This window comes from Penaeus chinensis, chromosome 33 (assembly GCF_019202785.1).
Source record: "Penaeus chinensis breed Huanghai No. 1 chromosome 33, ASM1920278v2, whole genome shotgun sequence".
In the NCBI taxonomy this organism is placed as follows: domain Eukaryota; kingdom Metazoa; phylum Arthropoda; class Malacostraca; order Decapoda; family Penaeidae; genus Penaeus; species Penaeus chinensis.
Window position 1 is genome coordinate 37355117 of NC_061851.1, and position 20907 is coordinate 37376023.

The 20907-nt window shown below is 38.6% G+C and overlaps 3 protein-coding genes across 4 annotated transcripts; 1 reads left to right on the forward strand and 2 right to left on the reverse strand.

Moving 5' to 3' along the window:
* Nucleotides 1-1396: 1396 nt before the first annotated feature.
* Nucleotides 1397-7731, reverse strand: LOC125043184 (zinc finger protein 568-like). The gene is made up of 7 exons (XM_047639177.1): nucleotides 7541-7731; nucleotides 6153-7093; nucleotides 5891-6012; nucleotides 5120-5269; nucleotides 4610-4731; nucleotides 4239-4484; nucleotides 1397-4104 (listed from the first exon to the last, which is right to left on the reverse strand). Exons 1-7 carry the CDS (start codon nucleotides 7715-7717, stop codon nucleotides 3553-3555), a joined length of 2310 nt encoding a protein of 769 aa, XP_047495133.1. The 5' UTR covers nucleotides 7718-7731; the 3' UTR covers nucleotides 1397-3552.
* Nucleotides 7732-7758: 27 nt separating this feature from the next.
* On the forward strand, nucleotides 7759-12658 carry LOC125043183 (aminopeptidase O-like). Of its 2 annotated transcripts, none has more exons than XM_047639176.1 (4): nucleotides 7759-7898; nucleotides 8616-8704; nucleotides 8978-10717; nucleotides 11060-12658. In XM_047639176.1, exons 3-4 carry the CDS (start codon nucleotides 9096-9098, stop codon nucleotides 12303-12305), a joined length of 2868 nt encoding a protein of 955 aa, XP_047495132.1. In that variant the 5' UTR covers nucleotides 7759-7898; nucleotides 8616-8704; nucleotides 8978-9095; the 3' UTR covers nucleotides 12306-12658. The 2 variants fall into 2 exon arrangements, with proteins under 2 accessions (XP_047495132.1, XP_047495131.1); XM_047639175.1 differs by having other exon boundaries at nucleotides 7836-7975.
* A 6901-nt stretch (nucleotides 12659-19559) lies between these two features.
* Nucleotides 19560-20639, reverse strand: LOC125043314. Its single transcript, XM_047639370.1, has 2 exons — nucleotides 20610-20639; nucleotides 19560-20309 (listed from the first exon to the last, which is right to left on the reverse strand). The coding sequence occupies exons 1-2, from the start codon at nucleotides 20619-20621 to the stop codon at nucleotides 19575-19577; spliced, it is 747 nt and encodes a 248-aa protein (XP_047495326.1). The 5' UTR covers nucleotides 20622-20639; the 3' UTR covers nucleotides 19560-19574.
* Between the last annotated feature and the right edge of the window lie 268 nt (nucleotides 20640-20907).

Consider the following 20907-nt stretch of genomic DNA (forward strand, 5'->3'; position numbering starts at 1 on the left):
TACAGTAATTATAATGTTTATAATAAAAATAACACCATTGATATTAATACCACTAGTAAAAAATACATTTTTCCCACCAATTTAAGGAAAAGTGAAATCAGATAAGGTCACAAGATCTACTAATTGACTCATTTGTGGCTAAGCACCAGCAGAGCCATCTATGAACAGAGACATTTCACAAAAATATAAAAAATGAACACAGCAATTTCCCCATTTTTTATTAATTTTCCCTGGCGGCAATGGTTTAAGAAGAGCCATAGTTCATCATAGACGGAGGTATGTTGGTTCCTTATGCTTCATTATTATAATTTTATCCAAATTTACAAACTTTCCCTCTTTTGTTAGAATTGTGTTATTTCATGGATATATTAATTACTGCATTAATATGAACAGAAAGAACTGTCAAACACATTTATATATACTGGAGGTAAGCAATAAGTTCATTGACTCGGTTGTCATATAATGGTATATCTGTCATCCATACCATGAATCCAACTAATAATAATAATGTTTAGAAAATTTTGAAAAGGCTCATTGGCATCTGGATTTTACTAACCTTGATTTTTCTTGGTTTACATTGAAACTAAAATTGGAATAAGAAGAGTTTTCATAATTTATTTGAATAGCAACACTGATACCTTGTAGCTGTTGATTAAACAAAGTTATGTTTGAAAGAAAATAACAAAGCAAATAGTTGTTCAATCTTGGATTTCCAGTTTTTTTTATTGCTGTTGTTGTTCTCATCATCATCTCCATCACCATCACCATCACCATCACCATCACCATCACCATCACCATCACCATCACCATCACCATCACCATCATCATCATCATCATCATTATCACATCATCATTTTTACTTACTTATTTTCATGGAAGTAAATACTTTGTTCAAGAATTTGAGAAAACATCAGAAGAGTAGTTGTTTGTTGCATTGTGTACTGTACATTATTATTAGCTATAAAGAAATTATTATTGATGAATAATCATCCTCAAGGCTAAAATGACACATTCCAGTTGCCAATGGTATGTGATACTAATGCAAGAGTATATTGCAAAATAATAACCTGATGCTATGAAGCGTTTTTTGTTGTCATGCTCAAAAACCACAGGCATATCAGCCTGTAAAGTAGATTTCATATGTTATGGCTGCCCTTAAAGATTAATTTGTACTACTTGAAAAAAAAAATCTAATGATGGTGTCTGCTTCATTAAGCCAACCCTCTATATACTAATTAGGCAAGAAAATACCAATTGATGGATTAAGATCTTCAGAAATAATAGTCTTGGGATGTCATTTTTCATCTGCCGCTAACAGTAATACTTTATCAAATTTAATTATAATGCATGCAATCAGAATGGATAGTTAATACAAAACAGGTTCCAAAACTAACTCTTTATACAAACATATTTTATTTAATAGTTAAGAAGTTTACAATAAATAAAGTACACGGTTTCAGCTATCAGTAGATTAAAAATAGGTTTTGCACTTTGTTTTTAAATAGGAATGTTTTGTTCACAGACTGAAGGATCCATTCTCTATTAAGAATAAATAAGTTCACAACAATAGTCATGAGACAATCATACAATTTTTCCAGCAATACGCACACTTGCATACAATCATCACATATCTTCTTAATACCTATTAAACATTAATCTATGTTTTATATTGGGTAAAAATTAATAAATATCAGTTTTGCTGTTAGCCTTTGGTGTCAAGAACTAATTTTATCTAGAATGATTTATATCAAATTCTTTCCTTTCCTTTTATATTCTTCATTTCTTATTCAGTTCTAGAACTTTTAAGACCATTTTATATGAACAGCAGAAGAGACGATGCATATGTCTGAATCTGCTTGATATTTATATTTGTGAATGCCTGCCTCATCTTAGAAAGAGATGACAAAACATGTTATAGTCATTCTCATATATTTTTAAGAGTACAGACAATGAGTCAAACTGAATATTTGTTCCAGTTACTACCAGTCTAAGGTACATTTTCCTAATTTTTTTCCTGAAATATTTGCAAGCCCCTTGGCAACTAAATCGAACCCTTTGTGTACGTATTTTATGTACTTTTAAGAGACACATACATATTTAACAATCATAAAAACCTATATGAACATTGCACAGTAACACATGTATAAATGCAGACATACACAAAACAGAAATGAGAAATTGCCATTGACAGTGACTGTTCTGGTGGTCTGAAAGTGACTAGAGTGATATTGCACCTTTATAAAGATCACGTTCTTAAACAATTTGATTTAATTGATCACACATCTGTAGCTACGGAACACTTTGCTACAACAATCTATTTTCCCAAGTGTCGTAACCTATAACATACTGGAATGAACACATATTCCAAAAAAGGAACAATTTTACAACTGATGTATGATACATCTATTAAGCACAAACATTTATATGCCTTCCTTGCTTCCAAGGCACTGACTAGCAGTTAATATTTGATATGATAACATCTGAAAAGCAGTTACAATATCATAATTCATGAATGTTTAAAAAGAGATTCCAGGTATACATAAATACATTGCCAGCATTGTATATACTATATAATTGCAGCATACATTTGAAAAAAATTAAATTTCATATAAAAAGATATTTTAATTTTTTTTTCATATGTTAAAACATGAAGGCATAATGGGGAAAAGAAGAGAACAAAAATATATATATTGCTTATTCTTAGTACTATATATTATATGAGCAGTGATTGACTATTCACATTTATTGACTAGAAATGGTTTCCTTAAATCACAGTTTATTTATATATATTTTTTATACTTATTAGGGTGTTTTAGTTTCTATTGCACAGATTGTATTACATATAGTATCCAATCTTCTTGTGATATAATTTTAAGTACCAGTTGTTTCTCCTTTTTTTTTTTTTTTTTATAATTGGATCTTTTTCACACTCAAAATACTACCTTGTATCATGAAGAAAAGTTCACTTTTCCCCATAGGAATAACCTTAAAATTGGGAATGTCTCATATACAAGGTTTATCACAACATGTAAACCCCTTAATCTGTGAATAAGGATAGATAAGGTACATAAATAAGTAACAAAAAATCCATGACGATTTTTGTATAACTATAGATCTTTTTTTCTTTTCTTTAAGTATCCCTTATGTTCTTGCACCTAAAGAGAAGTCTGGTTTTGAATTGCAACTGCAATAAAATTTGTCTTTTCATGCTTTCATGGTATATTTCTTTAAAATTGTATCCTCATACTGAGAAAAAATATAAATGGTATTTAAGCAGTCAGTCACTATGATACTGTGAGCAGAAAGAGATTAAGAGAATACTGATATTTAATATAAAGCTTATAATAGAGCTTATAGTAAATTTAATTTTTAGTCGTTAATATAGAGGTTATAGTAAACTGAATATTTCAGTGAATGTCAGTTTTTTAGGTAAGATTGAAATAAGTTTTGGAAATGAAAAAACAAAAAACATCAAAACACTGCAAATAAATATTTCCTATCACCACTTTTCCAAAACACACAGTATTGTAATATACAAAATAAATGATCAAATTACCAAGTAGCATGGCTAAGGATCCTCTCACCTTCTTGATGTCTGGCCCCATCAATGTCAGAATTCCCTGTGTGAGTTTCTTGTTCAGCAACAGGTAGGTACTCAGAAGAAGCACCTACAGATGAAAGCACAACCATAGTGGGGCCATCTGTACTAGAACTACACTGGGATGCCTCCTGTACTTCTAGACTTACATTTCTATTTTCAGGTCTAGGGAGTTCCTCCTCAACACCTATGTCTGTTGGCTGCAAGACTCTGGAAGGGTCAATGGGTGTGGTAATAACGGTCTTCGTTTCAGGTGGTTGCAGGACAGCTGTGTCGGCCAGCACAGAGATGGCTTCTACATTTTCTGCAGATAAGACTGGTGTAGCAGGTAATAATGGTGATGGTGTCAGAACTTCCTCTCCTGGCTGTAGCATGTTTGAAATTTTAGACAATTCCATTGATGACTGCTGCAAATTTGGTGGATTAGCTTCTATAACCCCTGAACCCAAAAGTGGTTCTGCTGTAACTTCTTTAGGTGTCCCCAATTTCCCATCTGGCAGAAGTATCTGCAAAACAGATTTAATACATAAAGTACTGCAATGGTTCAATTAGATGTATAAGCTAATATATCACTCATAATCTTCCAACAAAATGTCATAATTGTTTGTACACTAAATGTCAAATCAGTAATAAAGGTTACCTCTGTTACTCTAGATGCTGATGTTTCAAGCAGTGGCTGGGGCTCACTAAAGAGCAGAGACTCTGTGAGGACCATCAAGTTAAGTGAATTCATACCAGTCACCACCTGAGTGGTAGAGTTACTAGCATTCTCTCCAGTTTTACTAGCAGCTAGACTTCTGTTGGATTTTTTCACACGTTTCAGGTGACGCTTGGCGTGCTTCTTTAAGTCGCACAATTCATAAAATGCTTTACTGCAGTGGATACACTGGAGAAAAGAAAAGAAAAGAAAAAATCTTCAAGATATATTACAAAATATGAATAAGATGCAAAGAATGCAAAACTGATAACAAGAAAAATTGCAAGTATAAGTATACTAACTACACTCCTGACCTTATGGCTCTTAATTCCCTGATGAATTAACCGATGCCTACTTAGAGCTTTCGTGGTGGTGAATGTCTTGGCACACGTGGAGCAACTATAAGGACGCTCACCAGAATGCCGCCTCAGGTGCCCTTCATTTGGAGGGGGAAGAGTAAATTATAAAATTGTTTCATATATGTTTTGCAGATTTAAATTTATATTTTACTGACTGCATAATAATGATAATCATAATGATTATCAAATTTATAGCATATATAAAAAATTATCAGAACTAGTATTTGCAGATCTACCTGTGTCTATATAATGAAACACTTGTAATATATCAAATGTTTCCATACATGTGCTTGAACTCAGAACTTATGCCAGCATACAAGAATCTACATGTAGGCCTAAGAGCACTGTGTAGTGATACAGATATATCTTTGTTCACATGTTGAAACATTTATGTATATGCAAGAATCTATGCATGTTCTTTACTATAACTAACCAATAATACTGAACTGGCAAACAGAAAGTTACCTTGGTAATTCTGATTGTTATTAAAGCCTCTATTACAGTGTGGACAGATAAATTTGGCTGAATTAGCATGGACAGTTGCCATATGCCGTCTCAGAGATGACTGACAGAGAACTACAGCATCACAGACATCGCATTTGTGTCCCTTGTTATCTGAAAGGAATGTAAAAATTATCAAATTTTTGCCATATATTGTATATTCTTATAGGTCTTTTTATTAATATGCATTCATGTACTTATGTGCTAACATATATATATATATATATATATATATATATATATATATTTGAATATATATATATATATATATAATTAAATATATATATATATAATTAAATATCTATATATATATATCTATCTATATATATATATATATATATATATATATATATATATATGCACACATACATACATATATATGTATATATATGTATATGTATATGTATATGTATATGTATATACATATACATATACATATACATATACATATACATATACATATACATATACATATACATATACATATACATATACATATACATATACATATACATATACATACACATACACATACACATACACATACACATATACATATACATATACATATACATATACATATACATACACATACACATACACATACACATACACATACACACACACACACACACACACACACACACATATATATATAATGTTTATATTCATATACTTTCATATCTATCAATGCAACACCCTTATTACTAGATGAAGCAAAATACTGTTACATACTTTCATGAACATTCCTGATGTGTGTTCTTAGATGAGAAGACTGAGTGTACTGGTTGTTACAGTGAGGACAGTGGTAACAGTGTTTGTCTTTCTCTCGATGAATCCTCTCATGTTTAAGTAAACTAAAAAAAAAACAAGTGTTAGTGATAAAGTAACATTTACAAACACGTACACATGGCTAGAAATATTAGTATATTCAAAATATCAATCAAGCTCAAACTATTAATACAAAACATAACTAATTTAAAGTATTTTTCCTTACTTGCTTCTTTGTTTGAATGTTAAGCCACATTTAGAGCAGATGAAGGATGGAATTTCATTATGTATGCTGGAATGTTCAACGAGGTTCCGCCGATATTTAAATTTAGTGTGACAAATCTTGCACTCGAATGGTCTAGTTCCGCTGTGACTTACAAGATGGCTTTTCAGTTGACTCTGTCTTGGAAAACTTTTGGAACATACTGGACATTTCTTGCTACTTTCTTTTCCCTTTTCTTGTCTATCTACAGCTACCTTTGCTTTCTTACTCTTATTATTTGTACTTGAATTGGTACTATTAGTGCTTTGATTCTGAGAAACTAAGGAAGAATGTTCCTTGTCACAAGCATCTTCTTTAGGGCAGTTAAAAACCCTATCTCCTTCATCTGCAAACTTTACATCACTCTTGACATTTGGATCAGTCTGAAATTCTGTGGAGATACTTGGTACTTCTGGCATACATTCAGTTTGGACGGAAGGGAGTTCATCCTTTGAAAGTTGATCAATTACACCTAACTCAGAGGAATTTATAGTAACTTTTACATTATTCTGCGACACATCAGCATTAACACAATCAGCTGATTTTTGAAAATCACTTGCAAGACTTCCTTTGGGTGCCTCTTCCAGTTTAGATTTCAGTAAGACATTGCTTGTTTCTAAAAAACTGCCATTCTGTAACAGATCTTGAGACTTCAATATTGGTTCATCAACTTTACTATCATCATTAATATGATGCTCAACAAGCTCAGATTCCTTCCGTAGACTTCCAAAAGGCGCTTGAATCAGAGTAATATCTTGTGTCTCCACCAACTTATGTTCTGGAAATATCTGTCTTATTGTTGTCTTTTGAAAATTTATACTGGAATCTATGAAAGCCTGGACATCAACTGCTATGTTAAAACATGATAAGCATACATGTTTTGACATCAGTGCTTCGTCCTCATCCTGAAATGAAACAAATTTTGTATCTATTTAATATCTTGGTACACATAAAAATGAGAAAGAGGGAGAGTGAAAGGGGGCAGCATAGGGGACGGGAGAAGGGTGTAGCGAGTGGAAAGGATGATAGTGAGAGAGAGGGAGAGGAGAAGGAGAGAAATAAGGCAAGAGGGAAAGAAAGAGAGAGAATGAGTGGGGAAGGGGGGGGGGGGGGTATTTCTAAGCAGACTTTCAAACTTCAAAGTCCATTCAAGTAAGCAGAGGCACCCTCCTTAATTTTGACGTTGATTCTTCAGCACCCTGATAAGGCTGTTAGCTACCATGGCTAGGCAAGACAGTGGAAGGATGGAAATACCAAATCAGACCCCGGGCTCTTTATAGTAAACAACATTTTCCCAATACCAAACCTATCTGCTCTATCGTATACACTCACATGATAAATGCACCACATACCTGCAGCTTTAGTATAACCGATATGCTGTCTAACAAGTTGAAAATGACGTCACTCGCTCCCACCATAGAGTACGTATCGCCCAAATGCAACATCCGACCGCAGTCACTCGTGCCGCATAACCTACAGAGCGTCTCCAGCAGTTCTCCGTCGCCCTCTTTTCTGGCCAAAACCTCCATCGTCCCGAAAAAATAATTAGTTAAAGCGAAAACAAAGCCATGGTTCACACTCTGCGGGCGAGCGACGCCGAGAGTGACGCTCGATCAGCTGATTCCGACTCCGATCAGCTGATTCCGACGCGTGTAAACAAAAACAAAAACGGAGGAAGGCGACGATGTCAACAAACCAAGTTGCTTCAGAGTCTGTGGTCTTCTTTCAGATTAAATCGAGTGATGTTAGAATCAATTGGTGATATAATACGAATTATGAGATCAATGGTGTGTTTTATGTGTGTTTTAAGTGACAACTAACGTCACATGGGCTGTGAGATTCGGTTATGAATCTTATTTTTCGTAGTACACAGTGCGAATTAGTAGATATTGAAACTGTCTCTATTATTTTAGTTGATTTTGTGTGCTTAGAATGAGTATGAACTTAATTTTGTCAGAGACCACTAATATGATGCGATTACATTGCATATCGGTGCTCTTGCAAAGGCCAAAAAAATCTCACTTTAAATTTGTTAAAATAAAACTTGGACTCCAATTGACAACAAACAGTTATACACACAAATATATAGTATCTGCAAGGTTTTTTACTGGAAGGTACATCTAATATATAAAAGAAGTATATGGAACTTATTATCTATGTACAAAAGTGGGCTAAATACATGTATGTTATCATGTATTATTAATAATATTTTGAAATCTCTCTCTAATGATTCTTCAAAAGAAAATATTGATTTGCAGCACTGTTATTTTCAGTGATTTAGTTTTAACTATTATGAAGTGGGAATTAAACTCCTGTATAGCTGACACTAAGATCTGGATCTCTTCATGTAATTTTCTGTCTGAATTACATTTCATCTCTACCATGTTTTATAAATACAAAATAAACTCTTAAACTTTTTTCTTGCAGTTCCTGTAATGATTATCTTCAGATGTTGTGAAATCCCATGCCATGGCTGATTCATATTGGCGGCAGTGAAGGAGAGAAGGAATGAAAATGTAAGAATGTATTGTACTAACTCTTAAAAAATTGATAGAAGGGTTTAGATACATTACTAGGTGTTATTATTGATTAGTTTGTCAGCTGAATAAGTTGAGATTTGATATTACAAAAAGTAAATTTAGAAATTGTGGAAAAATGCATACATTTACAAAACTTACTACCTATGATGCAATCTGTTCACAGTTGTTTGCCATTCACTGTGACTGGCCTCTGTACAATTTAAGATTAAGGTAAAAACTATCATGATAATTTCATGCCTCATTTCACAGGTTTCCGTTTGAATTGTTTGATGCCTGGAAGCAGAACATTATAATATATGGAAGATAAGCAAGACCTTGTGTAAACATATAAAGAAGATAAGGAAATCTTGCATTAGTATTAAACAAAATGGGTGACAAGGACTTGCCTTTGCTATCAAATATAAAGGACATAAGGGCACGACACTATCTCTTACATTTGAAGACAAGTGTAGTTAGTCAGATAATTGAAGGCATTGTGTTTATCTTCCTAGAGCCTGCAACATTGTGTGAGAAAAACGGAAATTGTTGCGTGCGTGAGTGTTTCTGTTCAGACAAAAGGAAGGTTGTCAGTGAAGCTGCCTTAAATTTACATGGTAAAGAAATTTTTGATGACAGCAACAGCAACACAACATTTGCAAGGACTTCTAGTGGTCTTAATGAAGCAGACAAAGCTAGCACAACTAAAAGTTTTTATGAAGGTTCTAACAATACTGAAAGAAATCAATATGAAAAGAGTACTCTGGCTGATTCAGGGAGTTCAGGTATTCTTTGTGGCCAAAGTAACCTAGAAAAGGCTTGTGCATTAACAAGTCAAAGTGCATGTGGAGTAGAGAATGTACAAGAAGGCCAGAACATATTAGGGCAAGCAGAGAAAATAGATTCAGAAGATTTATTGGTAAATCATATCTTGCATGAAGTTGCTACTCAATCAGAAGCACAAAATGATTTTAAGGTTGTGCTAGATTGTTGTGATATTAAGGTAAAATCTGTAAGTGAAGTAATTTGCGATAAAACTGAAGTTTCACAGTACTTACATCCAGCATTCATTAGAAAATGCAGCTTTGCCCTAAATATTTGGTCAGGCAAAGAGCAGGTACCCCTTCAGTACACTGTGGAACCATGGTCTATTAATATATGGAAAAGAAATGTACAAAAAGTTGCTGATTTTCCCAGAGTTATATGCATCAAATATGAAACATCACCACAAGGGCAGTCACTGCTTTGGAGGAATGACCAAGATGGCAATCCATGTGTGTTTACTCCAGCTGCCACCATCAATAACCGTTCATTACTCCCATGTCAAGATCCTCCGTCAGCCATGGCTACCTGGCAAGCTTGGTTCACAGTGCCAAAAGGGTATTATCTATCAATGACAGGGGATGAAAGACCAGTGAAATTTATTGGCTGTATTGAGGATTATAAGGACTGTTGGCTCATGAATCACTCTGATTTTAAAAATTGTGATACACAAGAACCATGCCAGGGATCTACAATTAGCAGACAAGACATGGCAAAAGAAATTATACCTTCAGTTTGTTTTTATTATCATACAACAATGGTATTACCAATTGCAACTATAGCTATTGCCATTGGCAAATGGGCAGTAGATATTCTCCCAGTGGTAAAACCTGAGAATAAGTCATGTGGGTCATCTGTGAATAATAAAAAGGCCAAAGAAACTCATCCATGTAAGCACTATGAATACCCTTGTCACATCCAGTCCAAATACTGGGCTAGTGAAACTGCTCTATCTGTGGTTTATCCTCCATCTTCATCTGAAGCAATAAAGTCAGTTGCATCATTTCTACCTTTTGCTCTGCAAGCATCTTGTGACCTTCTAGGCAGATACCCATGTCCCAGGCTTGAAGTTGTTCTGGTGCCAAAGTGTTTTGCAAGCTTGGGTTTAGCTTCTCCAAACTTAATCTTCTTGTCACCATCAATGGTCTTAGATGATCCCGCAGCCTATATTCGTCTTGCACATGAAATAAGGTAGGTGTTTGCTCTCAACAGAATGTCTTTACTTCAATACTTAATTGCTTGTATTAAAAAATGTAAAGTAATTGTTTACAGTTTGTTTTTAAGCCATACTGTGCTTGAATATTTGATGTATGTCAGTGGCTTTTGGCTACTGTCCTAAATATCTCATGATAAGAATATTAAGAGGGATTGTACATCCATTTGCCTTAATGCAGTTAAGATAAAAATACAGAAAAAATTAGACTTTCAGTCTTTCCACAGAAACATAGAGAAATGGTTTAAAAAGCAATTCCCATCATATTTTTTTCTTATTATGATTTGCAGACATATTAATGTATATATTCTTTTCAACAGCCATGCATGGTTTGGGATCAACATTGGTGCACAAGACTGGACAGAAGAATGGATTAGTGAAGGTTTTGCTACCTATATGGAAGACTCTATCTATGCACTAGCTACTTTGATAGAAGATTCTGTATACAAGACAAAACAGCACAGCATCCCTGAAACCACTAGCAAAGATAACCCAATAGAAATTTGGCAAGATCAGGGTGTTAATGGGAATGTTCCTAGTGAAACACTGAAAAAAGATGGGTTTTGTGATGGGAGTGATGTTAGTTGTGATGCTGTTAAAGATAAAGTGGTGACCTGCAGTTCAGTTACATTGCTATCATCATTGGAGCATAAAGCAATGAAAATGAAATACCTTGAGGAACTTTCAGATCTCAGGGCACATATACGATACAGAACTCTGACAAGTGAACTTGAAAATTCAAGTGTAGATTTGCAGAAGCTGAGACCTATGCAGGGTGAGGCTTTAGTAGATGATAGTGGCATTGGTTATGTCAAAGATGGAAGAAATCCAGAAAAAACATTTTTACAAGTGCACTATCTGAAGGGATATTTTCTTCTGAAGTACATGAGCAGAATAATAGGAAGGAAAACTTTTGATTCAATGATAAAAGATTATGTAACATTTTATCATGGACAGTTGGTATTATCCGAACAGATAATAGACTTTTTCATTAGTGCTTACCCGGAGGCTGCAGAAAAAGGGATGACCCGTAGTGGTCTGTATGAAGAGTGGCTCAATCATCCTGGACTCAATCCTTATATTACAGAAAAATATGGTAATATATCTAATCAGTTAGTGTCTGCAGTGAAGTCACATTTTAATTATTGGGTTCATGTTGACAAAAGTAGTAGACAAAAACCAAGGGTTAAAAAGATGAAGATCAATCTTGAAAAGTTCTCTTTTCCAGACCAGATTGTCTTGCTCTTAGAATATATTTTAGAACTGAAAAGTTTTTCTTGCAAGGCCTTACTACAGATATATGAGCACTATGACATTGTAGCTCAGAATGCTGATGTTCGCCATAGATGGTGTGAATTAGTAATATTAAATAATTTTCCTGACTTGCATGATGTGAGAAGATTTTTAACTGAGGACCAGGCAATGGGAGTGTACCTGTATGGAGAACTTGTTATATCAGGGAAGAAGAAGCACAGAAAGCTAGCAGAAGAGGTATATGGAGAAATTAAGGAAGACATGGATGAGAACGCTAGAGTAACCGTTTCTTTAATGCTGTTTGGAGAGTGAATCAAGTATTTTCATGTTCCTTTTTTGTCCTTTTTTCCGTTCTTTTCACCCTCTTGTTTTTTTTCTTCTTTCTGTTATTTGTCCTCCTTTCTTCCATTGATACTTTTTCTCATTTTCCCTTTAAGATCTCATAGTATATTGTCTCTGAGGATGTATTACCTATATGGATATATATTTTCTATTGTAAGTTATATATGCCTAAAAGTCTATTCAAATATTATTAGTTCACAAAGATAATGCATTTAATGTTTTAATGCAAAAAAATTACCTTCAGGATTATACTAGAATACTGCCATTATCTCAGGATCTTGTATGAGGATATATTTTTCTAAATAGATATGAAATACAATTAGTATGTGTTTTTTATTATTTTATCCAAGGCAAAATCACTGAATATATTGTAAATTTAGAATTGACAAAAGAAAAACAAAAAAAATCATGGATGATAACATGTAAATAGAAAGCTTCATGAGAGTTTTGTAATATCTAAAATCCATTAATAAAAGAAGAGGCAGTGACATGTAGAAAATACTTTGATAACTCCAACATTCAATTCAAGTCTCCATAAACGGAAAAAAATCAGTAAAGACAAAAGATCAGATTCAAGTTTTTTAAAGCTAAATGTGCAAGAGGCGAGATTAAATTATAGGCTTAATGCTGAAGATTGAAGTTACAAGATCATTGCTATCTTGTCTTTTAAGTGTACTATTTAAACTTTCTGCTAACATTAAATTTTTTTCTGTTGGCTTTTTGCAATTAATTTAATATATAATGTCAACTGAAGAGGAGGAAGGTACTGAATAAAAGAAGAAAGGAAGGGTAAAAGATGATGATGATAATGATAATGATAATGATAATGATAATGGTAATGGTAATGGTAATAGTGATAATTATGAAGATGATACTGACGATAATGACAATGAAGATAATGATAATGATGAAGATTATGATGATGGTAATGATAATGATAATGATGAAGATTGTGATGATGGTAATGATAATGATAATGATGCTAACGATGAAGCTGATAATGATAATGATGAAGGTGGTAATGATAATGATAAAGATAGTGATGGCAAAAATAATAATGTATATGATGGTCCTGAGGATGATAATGATGAATATGATAATGAAGATTATAATTATAATGATAATGAAGATGATAATGATGATAATGACAATGCTAATGGTAATGACAATGGTAATAAAACGGTAATGATAACGCATAACTGTACATTCAGAACTTGCATCGCAAGACGAGAAGAAATGCCCTGGAGTTCACAGCCGGGCGGAGTCTCATGACGTCACCGTCCACGACGTCTATATAGCAGATGCATCGCAGTGTCGGTTCGCAAATCATTCCAAGCCAAGCCAAGTGTCATATTCGCACGAAAGCTGAAGGCTCTGGTTAAAATAGAAATATTCCAATCACAAAGTATTTGAAACAAGTGTGAAACAGATTTCAATTCGGTGAAAAAACAAGAAAGGTAAACATTTCCACATTTCATTTTCCAAACTAAGAAAGTGGCCTTTACCTTGTATTACTGTTCACGGGTCATGACAAACCTTATATTGTTCACTTCTACATGTAGGGCAGAAAATATTTGGTCATATGCGGTATAAGTAAAAGAAAAAGACGTGTGCCAGTTGATCTGAGAACTGAACGGTGTATATACAGCTATCAGTATTTCTGTTTTTCGTAAGACATGATTTGAACGTAGCGCTTGTCGTATTTTGTTTCCGATAAGTGATTCTGGTCGGTGAATCCTGTTATTCAGCACAGATGGTGTCGCCTCAAGCAAAGCTCAACACTGATGTCAAGACCGACCTGGAGACCGTTTACAGCGACGACCGCTACGAAGATGGTGCTTTATACGCCTACTACCAACCTGATTCTCCCATTCTCTTCGTTACTCCCAAGGCCGGACAGGGAGTCAGCTGTAAAAAAGAAAAATTGTCGCCGGGACGTCGAGATCCCCCTCCCATACCTTCACGCCGTGCCCACCGTCACCAAGCACACTGTGGAGACCAAGCAGTTCGAGCCGATCGACGCCAACACCCCTGCCGACACCACCAAGATCGAGCTCACCATCAAGGAGCACGAGATCTCCGTGCCCGCCGTCACGTACGTGCAGCCTGTGGTCAACGTCAAGCCCGTCACCTACACTGCTCTCTCCCACGCCGTCCTTCCCAACGCCCACTCCCTTCCTTACACCACGCCCTTCCCTACGCCCACTATCCTGGCCTCGTCGGCGCCCCCGTCATCAAAATTTCATACTTCCGATGAAAGCTTCAAAGTCAAATTCATTTTTTTGAAGTTATTGTTATTTAAACAATAATTCTAGCTATTGTTATCTTTGCTATCACATGTATTCAGATGTTATATTTATAAAGAGAGATAAGAAAGCAATTGAAGGAACTGGAGGGGTGGGGGTATCAAATTACCTGTTAAAGGATTGGTGTGAAAATCTATAATCTTTTGGATATGAAAGTTTGCAGACGAACACACGCCACGAGTTTTACACACACACACATATATGTTATAGGCCTAGATAATTTTCGTAATGTTTAACGAGGAACCTGTTACTTCCAACGGGAGTTTAAAAAAAAATCTTTGGAAAAGGGAAAATTAGTATAACTAGCTGTTTATTGGTCAGTCTTGATATAGCAATTGAGGCTCATACACAGCACACATACATCCAAACAGGTCTCGAGCATTAATCAGGAAGAATGGATAGGTAAATCACGTTTTGATCTGTCTACATCCATGTTAATGTCTATATCTATCTATGTATATACATGTATATATATGTATATATACAAATGTATACATATATATGCAGTATACATACACTGAGTTTGAGAAGTCTATATACTCATACTTTGTTTACACCTTAGGGTCGTCCACATAAATTTGAATCAAAATCATCATCATTTTGGGGCTAACGCCGGCAGGGGCGCATAGCCGCATCCACCTTTTGTTTTCACTTGCGAGGGTCCCTCATGGCGAGCCGCCAGGCAGGGGCCCGGCCCATCTCTAGTTCCTCACGACAGGTTTGATCGATCTGCCCAAGCCACGACCTTCTCGGTCGTCCCACAGGCCTCCTCCACCCAGGGTTGTCTCGGACAGAGACAACCTGATGGGCAGGATAATCCTGTGAGAGTCGAGCCAAGTGGCCATATAGCCTGAGTTGGCGATCACGGATTGTGCAAGTAACAGGTCCTGTACCGGTCTCACGGTGCAGCCGTTGGTTGGACACATGGTCCCGCCAACTGTACCCCATGATCCGGCACAAGGATCTGTTACAAAAGGCATCAAGACGAGATTCCAGAGCACAAGATAGTGAAAACACGTAACTTGGTCCTTCTGCACAGGTATCGACATTTCCAAATACTCTTGTCGGGAGATTTCATGACCCCTGCTGCCAGGCTAATCCGTCTACTGACTTCTTGGTCTGACAGCCCAGAGTCGTGAAATGCACTAGCGAGGTATATAAAGCTCTTTGTGACTTCGATGTTTTCACCGCAAGCACGTATCGACTGGACAGGGTCTCCTAGCAGGCCCCCAAAATCCTGGATCTTGGTCTTGGTCCAGGGGCATTGCTTCATTGCTAAATGCATCAAGAGCCGTCACAAGGGTTTCCAGAGATTCAGAGAGTACGGCAACATCATCGGCAAAGTCAAGGTCTGTAACCTTGATATTGCCCAGAGTTTCTCCACAGTGACTTTGGACAGTAACTCTACCCAGTATCCAATCCATGCAAGTGTTGAAAAGTGTTGGTGCAAGACCACAGCCTTGCCTCACACCTGAACTAACAGGGAAGAAGCTTGACAGGCCCCCACCACACTTTACAGCACTTTCAGTGCCTGTATACAGGTTTGCTATTAGTCCAATAATCCTTATTGGAATTCCTCTTAGTCTCAGATCTCCCAGAGAGATTCGCGATGCACCGTGTCAAACGCCTTCTTGAGATCGATGTAGGCTGCGAGCAGCCCACGTCCGAACTCACGACGGCGCTCTATAATGATTCGAAGCGCCAGGATGCGGTCTATTGTGGACTTACTAGGAGTGAATCCAGATTGCTCTGGCCTTTGGTGCCTCAACAGGTGGTCCCTGATACGTCTCAGTAAGATGTGCGCGAGTACCTTGCCTGGTACACTGAGTAGTGTAATGCCTCGGTGATTGCTGCAGTCCCACCGATCCCCTTTCCCCTTCCAGAGAGGGATGACCACACCCCTCAGCAGGTCAGGGGGAAAGGTACCAGTCTGCCAGATGGCAGACAGGACTGCATGCAAGCCCCTTGCCATAGGTTCTCCACCAGCCTTTAACAATTCGGCTGGGATGCCACAAACACCTGCTGCTTTACCACTTCAGCTTGGAGATCGCCCCCCTGATTTCGGTCAGGGAGGGTGGATCCTCGCTGATGGGTGGATCTGGCAGAGGAGTCTCAACATTACCCGCATCCATGTTAACTGTTGGTGGATCAACCTTATACAACTGCTCAAAATACTCAGCCCAACGCACACGCACCCCATCAGGATCTGAGATTATCTGGCCACTTGCTGAGCGGACTGCAGTCGTCTGTGAGGAGGGCTTGGAGTTCAGCTTTCTCAGAGCTTGGTAGGCAGGACGAAGGTCATTTACTAGGAAATGGCTTTCGACCTCCTCTGCAAGACTACTGATAAACTGTTCCTTATCCCTTCTCAACAGTGACCTAGTCCTGCGCAACAGAGAGCGGTGCAAGTTGCGATCCCCTGACAGTCGAGCCGCACGACAAGCATCTGTGGCTTCCAGCGTCTCCTGCGAGATGGAGTTCTGTCTTGTTCTTGGGCGTTGACCAATGGATTCCTGAGCTGCATCAAGCGTTTCACGCTTGAAGGTATCCCACATAAGAACAGGGTCTGTCTGGCCCTTGAGTGCTGTGAGACGACCAGAGATAGCCTCGGCAAACCCCCGAATACACTCGTCCTCCCTCAATCTGTCCAAATGAAACACCCTAGGGTGTTCATTTGGGCGACGGGGGGTTCTAAAGTGGACCCGGAGAGTAGCCACAACTAATCTATGATCAGTTCCACAGAACTCAGCGCTTTGATATACCCTGCAGTTCTGGAGGATCCTCCATCGAGTGCTAACGAGGATGTGGTCGATCTCCTTGGCCACTCTACCTGTACCGCTGTACCAAGTCCAGCGATGCGGGTCAGAACGCTGATACCAGGAGCCAGAAATCCTCAATTTCTGGGACCTAGCAAAGTCACGGAAAAGGAGGCTATTCTCGCTGCCAGCATCAGCTCCTGAGCCATGAGGACCGACAGACATCTCGTAGCCAGCTCGATCACAGCCGGATACCGCATTGAAGTTGCCCAGAACAATACGAATATCTCGCCGAGGACATCTGTCTGCCACAAATGCAAGTTTGGCGTAAAATATCTCTTTCACCTCAAGTTTATATACATCCGTAGGAACGTACACAGCAACAAGAGACATGAAGCCAAATGAAAGCTTCAGTCTCAATACCATGATACGCTCATCGACTGGAGTGACCTCAACTACCAAGGGTTGAAGTCTGCTGGAGATGGCTATGGCTACTCCCTGGAGATGGTGGCCATCGCTGCGGCCCGACCAGTAGTAGGTGTAGCCACCCACACTAATCGTGCCGCTGCCAGGTCTTCTCACCTCCGAGAGAGCAGCCACCTGAACTCTTAGCTGTTTCAATTCCCTCGATAGTAGTGGTAACCGAACGTCCTGTCGCAGGAACGGATGTTCCAAGCCCCCACCTTGACAGTCCGCCTGAGGTCTAAACTCGGGTAGGCACTCCGGGTGGGCGCCACCTCTGCCACCCCTACCGACGCCGCCCCATATAGAGGAGGTTGGCTGGCTGCAGGCCCCATAATCCACCTGCAGGGCTCCCTGGGGCTTTCCCCCACAAACATCACGCCAGGCTGGCGGCCGCAGGGACCCAGGTGGGATGGGGGTTAACCCCCCTCCCCACCCGAGTCCCAGCGGTCGCCAACCCAGAGGGACCCACAGCCCGCCGTACTTGCAGGGTGGGAGGGACTTTAGCCCTCCCCCCAGCTTCAACAACTATATGGCTCGTTGCCAGTGGTTATCTCGGGGGGGCCGACTGGCAATGCCTGCCTCCCCACAGCTGCCTATTAACCCCAGGGGGTGCGGGGGCAGGAGTTAGTACGAAGCCAGGGCGTATCCACACGCCGGTGGGCCATAGCTCCGTACCTTTAGGGCCTCCTGCTGCTCCAAGAGCCTCCACAGTTCAGCCTAGGACCGCACGATACCTAGTTTCCATGGGTGACCACGAGGAGGCACTGTAGAAGTCTTGATGATGGAGAGGCTATGAGCTGGCAGGGGAGTCTTATGCATAGCTGCTCCCTTTTTTGCACCAGGCTAGCCAGCGGTGGCAGCTGAAAGCGGGAAGGCATGCAAGTATTTAGCGCTAATTAGGCTACCACACCATCGCTTCACATCACCCCGAGCATGAAGCACCCACCCATATCAAAAGTCAATAGTAAATAGTGGTTACAAGAAGCTGAAGTTATGTATTCAATGCGTGCAGAACGAAATCATGTCATTCTATATATAATGTGTAAATATTGATATCTGTAGACAAATTTTATTTCCAACAGAATTATGTAAAAGAAGAAAATGTAGAAACAAGACCTGAAAATTAAATCCAAGAGGATACCTAAACTAGTTTCTCATTTTTTAATTTTCAATAAATTTCGTTTGTAAATTGTGTGTTTTCCTACCATTCAGAATTAAGCTAATCGTTTTGTAGCAATATGCGGATAACATAATGAAAATAAAGGGTAATAATGCCTCAAGCTATTCTGCAGGGGTATTTTTATAACGTTTTCGTGTGGCATTTACTGTGAGATTATTTCAGTTTGTAAGAATTCCATTTGGATTTTAAGTCAAGAGTATTTGCCAGAAAACATTTTCAGGGAATGCGAAAAAGATATTTCATGTGATTATAATGATTTTATTTCGAAAAAAGGTTGATGGTTTTGGATGTACGTATCATATACACACCTTTTTTTTGTTAGATGATATTCAGATTCTTTTCACTATTTGTAATTTTAAGTAGATATTTATATTTTCCATTTTCGGGAATTGTTATCTGAACTTTTTCTTTCATTTCACTCAGACTAAACACATCGTGTATGTTTGATTCAAAAACGAATCCAACAGATGAGTTTCCATCAGAAAGTGTCGTTTTTTTGTGAGGAAGATTAAGGACGACAGGAAAGTTGGAGTTACTCCTCGTCAAGCTTGATGACGGGGGCGCCGACGAGGCCAGGATAATGGGCGTATGGAAGAGAGTGGGCGTAGGGAAGGGCATGGGTGTAAGGAAGGGCGTGGGCGTAGGGAAGGGCGTGGGTGTAAGGAAGGGCGTGGGCATAGGGAAGGGCGTGGGTGTAAGGAAGGGCGTGGGAGTAGGGAAGGACGGCGTGGGAGAGAGCAGTGTAGGTGACGGGCTTGACGTTGACGACGGGCTGCACGTACTTGACGGCGGGCACGGAGATCTCGTGCTCCTTGGTGGTGAGCTCGATCTTGGTGGTGTCGGCGGGGGTGTTGGCGTCGATCGGCTCGAACTGCTTGGTCTCCACAGTGTGCTTAGTGACGGTGGGCACGGCGTGAAGGTATGGGAGGGGGATCTCGACGTCGCGGCGACGACGACGTGCCTCTTCTACAGCTGGCTCCTGTTCTGGCTTTTGGTAAATGTAGGGGAACTCTGTGGCCTTGAGAGTATCATCGGCGTTGAGGATGTAGGGGTAGGCTCCATAGGGGTAGGCAGCGTGGTGGAAGGCATAGGGGGAAGCCACGAAGGGATGTCCGAAGGGGTGGGCGTAAGGGGAGACCAAAGGAACGGTCTTGAGGTCAGTCTTGACCTCAGGGGTAGTGATCAGCTTCGCTTGAGGCAGCACCCAGGGCGCCGCGTACGGCAGCACCAGCTGTGCTGAGCAACAGGATACAGCGACCAGAATCACCTATTGGAAACAAAATTATTGTGGATACAAGCGCTACGCTCAGATAATGTCTTACGAAAAATAAGAATACTTTAGTTTACTATATATACACACCGTTCAGTTCTCAGATCGACTGGCACATGATTTTCTTTTATACTACATATATGCAAGACTTATCTCCCTTATATTCAGAAGTAAACAATATAAATTTGGAAAATGAACTGTGGAAATGCTTTTTTTTTTTTTTTTTTTTTTCACCGAATTGAAATCAGTTTAACACTTGTTTCAAATCCTTTGTGATTGGAATATTCCTATTCTTACCAGAGCCTTCATCTTTCAAGCGAATGTGTCCTTCTGAACACTGCGATGCCTCTGCTATATATACGTCGTGGACGATGACGTCACAAAGCCACGCCCAAGTACATCCTCCAGGGCATTTCTTTTCGTCTTACGATGTAAGTAATAAACTGAATGCACATTTGTTATTGGTCATGTTCTAATGACTTTCATAAGCCTCTGTAAGAACTCACGAGCAGCGATTGGTTTGAAAGTTGTTCTGTTCTCTCCTGAGTAAACGTGATATTGAAGTTTAGTTAACAGATAACTACATATATTAGTA